At 27.8% G+C, this 12,661-nt stretch overlaps 1 protein-coding gene across 3 annotated transcripts in view; it reads left to right on the top strand.

Moving 5' to 3' along the window:
• The first annotated feature begins 599 nt into the window (after positions 1–599).
• Positions 600–12,661, top strand: part of LOC105251139 (epidermal growth factor receptor substrate 15-like 1) — a 31,135-nt gene continuing 19,073 nt past the window's right edge. For 2 of the 3 annotated variants that reach the window (XM_025414558.1, XM_025414557.1), the window contains exons 1-8: positions 602–832; positions 1,494–1,538; positions 1,627–1,860; positions 2,037–2,306; positions 3,112–3,336; positions 3,432–3,592; positions 3,675–3,834; positions 8,546–8,791. In XM_025414558.1, coding sequence (XP_025270343.1) covers positions 806–832; positions 1,494–1,538; positions 1,627–1,860; positions 2,037–2,306; positions 3,112–3,336; positions 3,432–3,592; positions 3,675–3,834; positions 8,546–8,791 — 1,368 coding nt within the window. In that variant the 5' untranslated portion in view covers positions 602–805. Of the gene's footprint in view, positions 833–1,493; positions 1,539–1,626; positions 1,861–2,036; positions 2,307–3,111; positions 3,337–3,431; positions 3,593–3,674; positions 3,835–8,545; positions 8,792–12,661 lie in introns of all 3 variants that reach the window. The other variant, XM_025414559.1, reaches the window with a different exon arrangement.

Genomic DNA, 12,661 nt, shown 5'->3' with positions numbered 1-12,661 from the left:
GTTGCGTGTTTGTCGGTCCAGTGTTTTTTTGTGGCTGGGCTGTTCATGGACTAATATTTCGGAGGATTTCGGAAATTAGTAAAAATAAAAAAATTTATTTTGATAGTTTTCCGACCAAAAAAAATAATTAATACAATAGAAAAATATATTAAAAAGTGATATTTGTATATATTGTTTATTATTGTTAACAGAAAATAAAATAAAGAAATTTTTTAATTTGAAAAACAATTTGAGGTTAGAATAACATTCCGTTTTCTGTAAAAATCACTCCATGGGGAGCGAGGCTATCAAAAAATTGGATTGGACAAAAATTCTGATTGGTTGATCACCACTCTAATACTTTTCCGAGATTCCGTTTTTCGAAATTCCGACTGCCATGTGACAGCACCCTAAGAAATTAACCAACCATAGTTGAATGTGAGAAAAATAATTGAATATGATTGGTTAGTTTCTTACTCCGTCAGTTAAAGCAAAATTGTGACCAAGAATTATCAGCGCGAATTCTGATTGGCTTTCTAACTTTTCCGATGTCTGCTTTTCCGCCAAGATGTGAATGCGCCCTTATTTTGGACAAATAAGAATTTTTAACGTGTATATTATCAGATATTTCTGTGATAATTTTTTCTTTATCCATATTACGTGTAATCGTTAGTTATCAATTATGATAGAGAAGCGTGATAACAATTTAAAATATCTATAATTGTTAAAATATATACGCCCGTTGTGCGATATGGTTAACGAAATAGTTAAAATCATATGCTATCGATTGAGAGTCTGATTGGTTAAGCCAGTATTTAATGCAAGCATGGCCGCTTTGCCGTCACCTACGCAGGTACATTGTAATTTTGACGATTTTATGAAGATATAATATTTGATACAACTCGTACACATCGAAGGAATTTCTCTTCATGAAATTTAATCGTAATCCGCGCCAAATCATTGCACTTATCGTCGAATTTTCATTCCCTCATCGTGATAGTATCTCGGATAGTTCAAGCTATCCTGATTCGATGGCGGATTATATATGTCTCTGATAAATTTTTGCTTGTCTAAAAAGAAATATTTGATTATTTCTTTATGATTTATCGATGATTTTTATCGATCATTTATGTTCGATAAAAATAAGCATTCGTAAACTTTTTGCCACTCTTTTATCGATTATTTTCTTGTCGAATTATTTATATTTACGTTATTATTTATATTTATTATATTTATTATATTTATTATATTATTTCTTCATGATTTATTGATGATTTTTATCAATCATTTATGTTCGATAAAAATAAGCATTCGTAAACTTTTTGCCACTCTTTTATCGATTATTTTCTTGTCGAATTATTTATATTTATGTTATTATTTATATTTATTATATTTATTATATTTATTAGATTATATTTATTACATTAGATTATATTTATTATTATATTTATTATATTGTTGCTTTGATTTACAAAAAATATCAGAGAATGAATATGAATATCTTTTGATTATAGGTGGCTGGAAGCCATAGCGCAATCTATGAAGCTTATTATAATCAGGTGATGAAATCTGTAAAAGAAAAAGAGCAAATATTTGTATAAAATATATAAACAGTTACATATAAATAAAAATATCTATTATTTCTAGGTGGATCCAAATGGATTTGGACAAATTGAAGCAATGGATGCTGCAAGATTTCTTAAGAAATCTCAGCTTAGTGATGTTATTCTAAGTAAAATATGGGATATGGCTGATCCACAATCACGTGGTTTCTTAGATAAATCTGGCCTCTTTGTTGCTTTGAAATTATGCGCACTAGCTCAGACAGGAAAAGACTTAAATATGTCTAATTTAAGTCTTGAATTGCCACCACCAAAAATGGTAAATTTATTTATGTATAATTTAGTTATTTATTTATGTATAATTTATTTATTTATTATTTATTTATTATCGTATAATTTATTTATTTATTCATGTATAATTTATTTATTTATTTATTATTTATTACCTGCCTATTTAACTGAATCAGATGCTACATTGTATATCTTCTTTATCAGGGAGATATTCCAATTCCACAAAAGACTATCACTAATGCTCTGCCAGTAATAACATCTGTCAATAATGGAGATTGGTCAATTAATCCTACAGAACGGGCAAAATATGATCAACTTTTTGATAGTTTACAGCCATCCAATGGATATATATCTGGACATAAAGTAAAAGGTGTTCTTATGGATAGCAAACTTCCATTAGATACTCTTGGAAAAATTTGGGATTTGGCAGATATGGACAAGGATGGTATGCTGGATAGACATGAATTTGTAGTTGTAAGTATATACTAATATGTAAAAGAACATAAAGAGTTACAAAGAGTTACTTTTATTAATTATTTATATATAAATTAAATAATCTTTTGACTGCTGTAGTATTAATTCAAGGAATATAATTAATTTGAGGAATATAATTAAAATTTGAGTAATATTAATAATATTTTTTTGTACATTGAAATATACTTTCTGTATAGAAATATATTTTTGCATTGAGATATATTTTAAGTGATAAGCATCATTGATGTTATATTAGTTATTTTCTGTAATATAACAATATGTATACAGGATATTTCAGTAAAGTTGAGCAATCTTTTGTAGGTATGTATAGCAAAAATAATAATTATAAATTCCTAAAAATATAAAAATATAAAAACATTTAAAAATATATAAAAGAAACTAATTGACTTCAAAGTTTTGTAAGTTAGAAGACTTATAAATAATCCATCCCTGGCTATCCAATGTGAAATCTATCATGATTTTTCTTTGTTTCATATAAAAATAATTAATACAATTTATTAAAATCTGAAAATATAAGGATTGTAATAAATATAAAATAATTATTACAATTTATTAAAATATGAAAATATAAGAATGATCTAAAATGATTATTTAAATATTTTTCAAATTTTAATTTTGAAGATAAATATCTTGATAGAGATATATTATAGAAGAAAATTGCATAGGAATTTATGGGATTATTTTCACTTTCTCTACCTATGAAAGGTTGTCCATCTTTATCAAAACATAATTAAATAATATATTCTTTTCTTTTTTATATAATTCTAATTATTATTGTATATAGGCTATGCATCTTGTATATAAAGCATTGGAAAAATATGCGATACCAAATGTACTTCCACCAGAATTAATGCCACTTGGTAAAAGAAAAGATATAATTCCTAAGGCTAAATCTCCTATACCAATAAGTGTAGTAGCTATAGCATCACCGTCATCGAAACCACCACCAATTCCACCTTTGCCAAATACAACGGTTGCAAAGAATTTAACTGGATTAGATGTAGTAAAAGTATTTATCTCTTGGATTATAATTAGAAAACATTATAATAACAATTCCATAATATTTCCATGTTATCAAAAATTGTTTGTGCTTTATATTTACAGACAAACATGCATCAATGGGTCGTTTCAATTGAAGATCAAATAATCGCGGAGAAACTATTTTTACAAGCTGACATGGATAGGGATGGATTTGTTTCTGGTTTAGAAATTAAAGATGTCTTCTTACAAAGTGGACTTCCACATCCTGTATTAGCACATATATGGTGAGAGAAGTAATAATCTTATAACAATTTATAAAAAATTATTAATCATGATCATAATAGAAATATGTTTAATGTAAATTAGGAGTTTATGTGATACTTGTCAAAATGGAAAATTGAATAAGGAACAATTTGCCTTAGCTATGTGGTTCATTAAGCAAAAACTTAATGGCATAGACCCTCCAGCAAATTTAACATCTGAAATGATACCACCTTCTATGAGAAAAGTTGGAGAAACTATTGTGGTAACTTTATTCAAATATTCTAGTAACAATATGTATTGTACAGTGACATCTCGAAATAGTACGCAGCATGCATGTTTTACTTTCAATAATGTGAATATGGAAATAATCTCGTTTTAATGGACTAAAGTCCTGTACAGTACACTATTTCCAGGTTCTACTGTACTTATAGAAAATTATTCATTATCTTTCGTAAGTATATGTATGTATATATACACACATGTTTTACAAATTGTTGATAAGAATGAGTAGTTTAATTTGTATTACAAAATTCTAATGGATTGTTTGTCGCGTTCGTCCTTTGAATGCTCTCCAAAATATCATTAAAATTATACCAATTATGAGAATGGCGCCAATTAAAATAATATTGTGATTTAGTTTGATTTCTATTTCTCCAGTTACATTCAACTTTATTGTTCCAACAATTTCATTATTTTGCCAGCAGCTAAGAATAAAAATTAATTTTTAAATATTACTCAGTCTACAGATTTGATTAATATTTGATTTCAGAAATTAAATGATTTATTAAAACTGTTCTTTATAAAACGGGTTATATAAAGTAAAAATCAATTTTAAATTTCTTGAGTGAATAAAAGTCATTTACAAATGAAAATGCATAAGTTTCATAGAAAATTAATTTTTCTAGAAATTAAATGGTTGATTAACATAAATTCAAAATTGAATGTTTTTATTATTAACAAACAAAATTATTTATATAAATTATTTATATAAATTATTTATATTATTTATATTAAATTGAGATTATTTTAATTACTTCGTATCATATTAAAAAAAAATTATTGTTTTATAGACAACTATTTAGTTTTTAGAGAAATTTTCTACAAAATTTACGTATTATTATATGCAACAACTTCTATTTATTCAAAAGATTTTCAATTTTATTTACCTATATATATTAGAATCCTCAAACTTTAAGGATTCAAATATTATATGAAGTTGAGTATTAATATGAATCCTTCCGTTTGATTGAAGTTGTATAAGAGATGGAATTATCAATTTGTCACCAATCTGCCAAATAATTGGGATATCTGCATTCAAGTTTCTAAAGTATTAATAAACTTGTATCATTTTTTATTTTTATTATTATTCAATAATCTTTGCAGTTAATTTTATATTACCCTGGACAGACGAGTTTGATTTTTTTGTTATATTTTTCATAAATTACATTACGTGCGATTAATGGTAATGGATGAGGTAATTCTTGAATTATGGAATATATATCAGCACTATTGTTTGCACTTTCGAGTATGTTACCTCTTTCATCATGCACTTCAAATATCATATTTTTTTGGCATTTTATCTGTATAAGAATAATTATCTATTTTTTTTTATTCATTAAATTTTTGTTAAAGTTACTGGTTCTTTATTGCAATGAATTTATAATATTAAGAAAATATTTTTTCTTTGCAGGTTGTATACATAAATTTTCTCTTTTTATATTGTAGTCATTTTTTAATATGTATATCATTTTTTATCATTCATATTATTTTCTAAAATATTCAGAGAATTGAAAATTTTTTCTTATGAATTAATAAATAATTCTAAATTTTGTTCAACAAAATAAAGTTTGTCATAAAATATTTTACTGTAAATATAACGTACATAAATTAAATTGTATTTATTTATTTATTTATGTTTTATTTATTTATTTATGTTTTATTTATGTATTTAATTATGTTTTTTACTTATTTATTTATGTAAAATTTAAAAAAAGAAATTTTTTATATTAAAAATTTTTTTAATATGAAAGGAAGAAAAATACGATATTTCTTTTTATTAATACCATAACAGTTATAGGAAGGGATTAGGAGTCTTATCTCTGGTTTTATGTAAATACCTTGCAAAATCGTCTCATAATTTCAATGCTTCTGTTCTTAATAATCGGCATTAATTGTATTTGTTTTGGTACAAAACTTGATTTGCATGGTAATTCATTTTTAAATAATAATAATGCCGTCCTTAATTGAACTTTTGGATTTGAATTTGTTGTTGCCATTTGTGGAATTATATTTTCATGCATTTCATCCCACTTATATGTTTCAGCTTAAAGTAGAATTAGCAAAAGTTTAAAAGAAAGTTTATTTTTTTATTTACCTTTTGTAATATATATATCGATTATTAATGTACTTTTATTAATGAAATATCTATTTATTGATGTTTCTAAGAGGGAAATAGTGCAGTAGCCATATCGAAGCTTTATTCCAACTGCATCACACACAGAGCAGGGACTCCAAATTGTCCAACTAGTGTAAATTTTTAACTTATAATCCAGCATTTCAATTGATGCTGCTTGTGGCATTTGAAATGTTATATTTGAATATAAGTTTTTCGCCTCGCTATCGACATGTAAATAATGAATTAGTCCCACAGTATCTCCTATTTCACACCAATATACTCCCGCTTGCTCTAACTTAAAAAAAGAAGATTTGTTTCTTACATATAATCTTAGTGTATTTGCATATCACACACACACACACACACACACACACACACACACACACACACACACACACATATATATATATATATATACAGAGTGTCCCAAAAGTCTCGGACCGATCGAATATTTTATAAACTATGCACTTTAGAAAGAAATGTTTCAAACAAAAGTTGTATGGCTTGAAGGGCCATCAGATAGTGGCAATGATTTGACATGAGAGAATCATTTGAAAGTCACGTAAAGATTACCGTCAATTTCTTAAATGGAACTCCCTATTTTTTATTAAATATTCTGGTAGCTCACGTCGAGAGCTTTCCAAAACATTATAATTAAGTTAGTTTTCATTAAGTACTTTCCGAATTATAAGGCTTGAAATCATTTCTTAATTTTACATAAACCGTAAAATATCTTGTAAAATATTCATTTTTCGATTATCTTACCTTAGTACTTTTATGTACAAAATAATGAGAGGAATAAATTGGTGTAAAGAAAAAACATAGTTGTTTTTAAGAAAAAAATATGTAATTTGCAATTAACAATTACATATTTTTTTTTTAAAAACAACTATGTGTTTACACCAATTGATTCCTGTCATTATTTTGTACATGAAAGTATTAAGATAATCGAAAAATGAATATTTTACTAGATATTTTATGGTTTATGCAAAATTAAGAAATGATTTCAAGCCTCATAACTCGAAAAGTACTCAATGAAGAAATACTTTATTATAGTGTTTTGGAAAGCTCTCGAGATAAGCTACACAAATATGTAATAAAAAATAGGGAGTTCCATTTAAGAAATTGAAGGTGACCTTTACGTCACCTTCAAATGACTCTCCAAGATCAAATCATTTAGTGGCATTGCCACTAACTAATGGCCCCCTTCAAGCCATACTTTTGTTTGAAACATTTCTTTCTAAAGTGCATAATTTATGAAATATTCGACCGGTCCGGGACTTTTTGGACACTCTGTATATATATATATATATATATATATATATATATATACACTTTGAATTTACTTTGACATTATACATGATGATATATTGGCTATCTGGTGAATTAAAAATGTAATCAGTATTTTGTATTGCATTTTTAACAGTACTGTTGTTATCGCTATTGAAATACCATTTTATTAAATTAGCCATGTGTATTTCCACAGGCGAGATGCAAATTTGACATTTCAAACTGTAAATTAAATTTCACACAAACTTTTTAGTTTTATCATAATTACATATTATAAATTTTTTCGCGATTATCTTCATTAAACGCACGTTACAGATGTTCCTTCTAATGCTGTGAGTGCATGCGGATAGATGATTTTTTCATACCCTATATTTGCATATATTTCTTTTAAACAATTGTAATAATTTAGCCATTGTTGTTTATGTAATTGTCTTAAAGTTTTGTTAGTTCTTGGATATTCATATTTATTAATATTCAGAAATATGTCTTCATCTAAATTTATAAAAAATTATTATATATAAAATAAATTCAAGTTATTTAAATGTATATAATTATCCATGTATCAAAATACCCTTACCTTGTTTGTTATGAAATAACAACTTTTTTCGCAATTCTTTATATTTATTAAATAAATTTGGTCTTTGCAGAACTAAAGATATATTACTTAAATAGCAAACTAACACAGATAACACATATATCTTCATAATTATTATTCATGAAGCCACTATGAAGTTATTCACTAATGAAGTAAAATGTCGATCCTGTCAATTTTTATAAACTTGTTTTTAATACTTAAAACTTAAATAAAAGCTTTAAAATAAAATAAAATAATATTATATAAAATTTAAAATTTGCACTTTTTTTTAAAGATATTACCAATAGATGAATAAATAGATTTTTATTTTTTGTCTGTTTGGGCCTTTAAAAAGCTTTTTAAACTTATTTTATTTCCTTTTTTTTTTTTAGATTTTTTGACTTTATGTTTTTTGTCTCTACAATTTTCTTCATTTTTTCCAACTGATTTATTTTTTCCCAATTATATGAAATTTATTTATATAAAATTATTATATTAATTACTAACAATTTATGAATTATTACAACATTAACAAATGAAAATTGTAATTTAATTGTAATTTTTTTTTATATTAAGTAAATTGAAATCCTTGTAGTTTGTAATTATATCTTTTCTGTAATATAGATTAATCTTAAAAAATATATACCGTATTGCATAAGAGATATATAATGATCAGAGAGATATTAATATATTTGAAACATATTTATATTGCAGGAAAACAATAATATATCAGGTTATTCAAATCCAGAGCTAGATATGATAAGTAAAGACATAGCAGAACTTGTACGTGAAAGACAAAACATGGAACAAGATATAGCCCAAAAAGAAGCAGATATTAAAATAAAAAATGGAGAAATTAAGAGCCTTCAAAGCGAATTGGACACTCTTGCGGCAACTTTGAAACAGCTCGGAAATCAAAAGGGTGAGGCGCAGAAGAGATTAAACGATTTAAAAGCGCAGGTAAACAACAGTTTGGTAATGTATTCTTCACTAATGGCTTGCTTAGTGAATGTGCTTTTTAGATGCAACTGTTTGCAGTGCACATGCAGTTGCTGTTTATACAGGGTGTCCGGTAATAACTGTATCATTTCTCATGTGCAGATAGAGTAAGTTAAACTGAGTAGGAAAGTCCTGTCGCAATTTTCGCAATAATAATTAATTAGTAATTACCACGACATTTTGTATATCGCCTTTTTAAAACAATTCCGATTTTTTATGACAATAATCTTTAATGAATGTAATAAAATAATAATAAATAGGAAATGTATTTTTATTTTGCATACACAAGTATATAGGATGAGCCATTTTACGATACCCACCCCAATAACTTTTTTATTTTTGAATGTACAACAAAATGTTTCAAATAAAAGTTGCTTGATTTCGAGGGGGACAGAACATGATGGCAAAATTTTGACCTTGGATAGTCATTTAAAGGTTACATAAAGGTCATCTTCAATTTCTTAAATGGAACCTACTATTTTTCATTGCACATTCTTGTAGCTTATCTCGAGAGCTTTCCAAAACACTATAATTAAGTTAGTTTTCATTAAGTACTTTCCGAATTATGAGGCTTGAAATCATTTCTTAATTTTACATAAACCGTAAAATATCTTGTAAAATATTCATTTTTCGATTATCTTACCTTAATAAATTTATGTACAAAATAATAAGAGGAATCAATTGGTATAAAGAAAACATACAGTTGTTTTTAAGAAAAAATATGGAATTGTTAATTGCAAATTACATATTTTTTCTTAGAAACAATTATGTGTTTTCTTTACACCAATTGATTCCTCTCATTATTTCGTACATAAAAGTATTAAGGTAAGATAATCGAAAAATGGATATTTTACAAGATATTTTATGGTTTATGTAAAATTAAGAAATGATTTCAAGCCTCATAATTCGAAATGTACTTCATGGAAAAATAATTTATTATAGTATTTTGGAAAGACTCTCGAGATAAGCTACAAGAATATGCAATGAAAAATAGTAGGTTCCATTTAAGAAATTGAAGGTGACCTTTATGTGACCTTCAAATGACTATCCAAGGTCAAATTTTTGCCACCATCTTCTGTTCCCCTCGAAGTCAAGTAACTTTGAAACATTTTGTTGTATATTCAAAAATAAAAAAGTTATTGAGGTGGGTAACTTAAAATGGCTCACCCTGTGTATACAGGGTGATTCATTTTAATCGCCCCAGGCGGATATTTCAAATGCTGTTGAGTTTAGAGAAAAATGTTTCAGACAAAAGTTGTATGGTTTCAAGGGGGACTTAAGATGGTACCATTGGTTTGACCTTGAAGAGTTATTTGAAGGTCACATGAAGGTCACCTTCAATTTCTTAAACGGAACCTATATTTTCTCTTTACATATTCTTGTAGCTTATCCCGAGAGCTTTCCAAAACACTATAATAAAGTACCTTTTCGTTAAGTACTTTTTGAGTTATAAGGCTTGAAATCATTTCTTAATTTTACATAAATCATAAAATATCTAGTAAAATATTCATTTTTCGATTATCTTACCTTAATACTTTTATGTACAAAATAATGAGAGGAATCAATTGGTGTAAAGAAAACACATAGTTGTTTCTAAGAAAAAATATGTAATTTGCAATTAACAATTACATATTTTTTCTTTAAAACAACTGTATGTTTTCTTTACACCAATTGATTCCTCTCATTATTTTGTACATAAAAGTATTAAGGTAAGATAATCGAAAAATGAATATTTTACTAGATATTTTATGATTTATGTAAAATTAAGAAATGATTTCAAGCCTTATAACTCAAAAAGTACTTAACGAAAAGGTACTTAATTATAGTGTTTTGGACAGCTCTCGAGATTAGCAACAAGAATATGTAAAGAGAAAATGTAGGTTCCATTTAAGAAATTGAAGGTGACCTTCATGTGACCTTCAAATAACTCTTCAAGGTCAAACCAATGGTACCATCTTATGTCCCCCTTGAAACCATACAACTTTTGTCTGAAACATTTTTCTCTAAACTCAACAGCATTTGAAATATCCGCCTGGGGCGATTAAAATGAATCACCCTGTATATATATATATATATATATATATATATATATATACAGGGTCTACCAAAAGTGTGGAAACCCCTAAATATCTCGGAAAATATACGTTTTACAGAAAAGTGTTTCCAACAAAAGTTGTAGGGTTTAAGAAGATCTATATACTGATTCTATCAGTTTGACCTTGGATGGCGTCGTCAAGGTCAGGTCAAGGTCACATTGACTTTTTTAAATGACACCCCCTACATTTGATTGCATATTCTTATAGCTTAATTCAAGAGCTTTCCAAAACACTATAATAATGTTCATTTTTATTAAGTACTTTGCGAGTTATGAGGATTGAATGATAGAGTAGCGCCGGTATTAACATTATCCAAGGTGTACTACATGGAGGTTACTCGCTCGGATTTGCATCTGTTGTGTGTGTGATCCAGCTAACTAAGGCAAGATCGGTCGTGGATCCAGTCAGCAAAAGCAAAGACCCAACCAAATTACAATCGAGCATTTAAAGACCTGGAAAGCAATCGACATAGTAAACAGTAAATAAATTTGTGGATGCTCATTTATCATAATAATTGTTCGAAATGTGTGCGTGTGCGTGCGTGCGGTGCGTGTATACAGAGATCAGGTTAGGTTGCACCAAACGATTGCAAATGTGTTTCAATGTGTTAAAGTAAATGCTGAAAGTGGCTGCCATTTACTTCCTGACAATATGCTAATCTTTGGTAGAATGTAGAAATGACTTTACGATTCGTTTCAAAAGGTATCAAAGCCATTTCATCCCTTATTCGCTGTATCAATTCGTGAATGGTTTTAGGTTTTGTTCTGTAAACCTTACTCTTCAGATATCCCCATAGATAATAATCAAGAGGAGTTAGATCTGGTGACCGAGGTGGCCAATCCTCTCCTCCCTCATTTCCGTTCCTTCTTCCTATCCACCGTAGCGGAAAAGTCTCATTTAAAATACGACGTGGTCCTGCACCAAAATGAGCAGGAGCTCCATCATGCTGAAACCATATTTCTTGGAAATTATTTGGAAAAGTATTCTGTATGGCTGGAATTATTTGATCAACAAGTAATCTCTCATACCTTTGAGCGTTCAAATATTCTTCAAAAAAAAACGGCCCTATTAAATAGCCATCTATTATTCCGCACCATACATTTATTTTTTGTGGATGTTGTGTGTGAGTTTCCCGCACCCAATTCGGATTCTCATCTGACCAGAAACGAAAATTTTGATTATTAACTTCTCCCGTTAAGGTAAAAGTTGCCTCGTCTGTGAAAACAATTTGATAAGGGAAGATGGGCCGGACATCTATTAGTGCCATTATTCTTTCACAGAAATGTATACGACGCTCCTCATCTCCGTTTTGCAATTCTTGAACGTATTGCAATTTATATGGATGGAACTTGTTCTTCTTTAAAATTCTCCAAACCGACATGGGAGCAATATCGTGAGTTTGAGCGACTCTCTGAACACTAGAATTGGGATCTTCAATAAATGTCTGCAGAACATCAAGTTGTTTTTCTTCGTTGGTTGCAGACAATGGTCTTCCTGACTTAGAGCGATTTCTTACGCTACCAGTTTGTCTAAAACGTTCTATTGTTTTTAACACAGTGGACTTATTAATTCGACGGTTCGGATACGTGTCATTAAATAATCGAACGACATCAGAGAACGATCTTTCGTTATCACCCCATCCACGCATCATGAGGATAGTGATTCTTTCACGTTCCGACAAGTCGCCAGCCATTTTTAAAACGTTTAATTTTAATTAATCGTACGTTGTATTTGG

The sequence above is a fragment of the Camponotus floridanus genome, unplaced genomic scaffold, assembly GCF_003227725.1.
Source record: "Camponotus floridanus strain SB8 unplaced genomic scaffold, Cflo_v7.5 scaffold83, whole genome shotgun sequence".
Lineage (NCBI taxonomy): Eukaryota > Metazoa > Arthropoda > Insecta > Hymenoptera > Formicidae > Camponotus > Camponotus floridanus.
The sequence above is the reverse complement of the archived record's forward strand: the minus strand, read 5'-3'. Positions and strand labels throughout refer to the sequence as shown.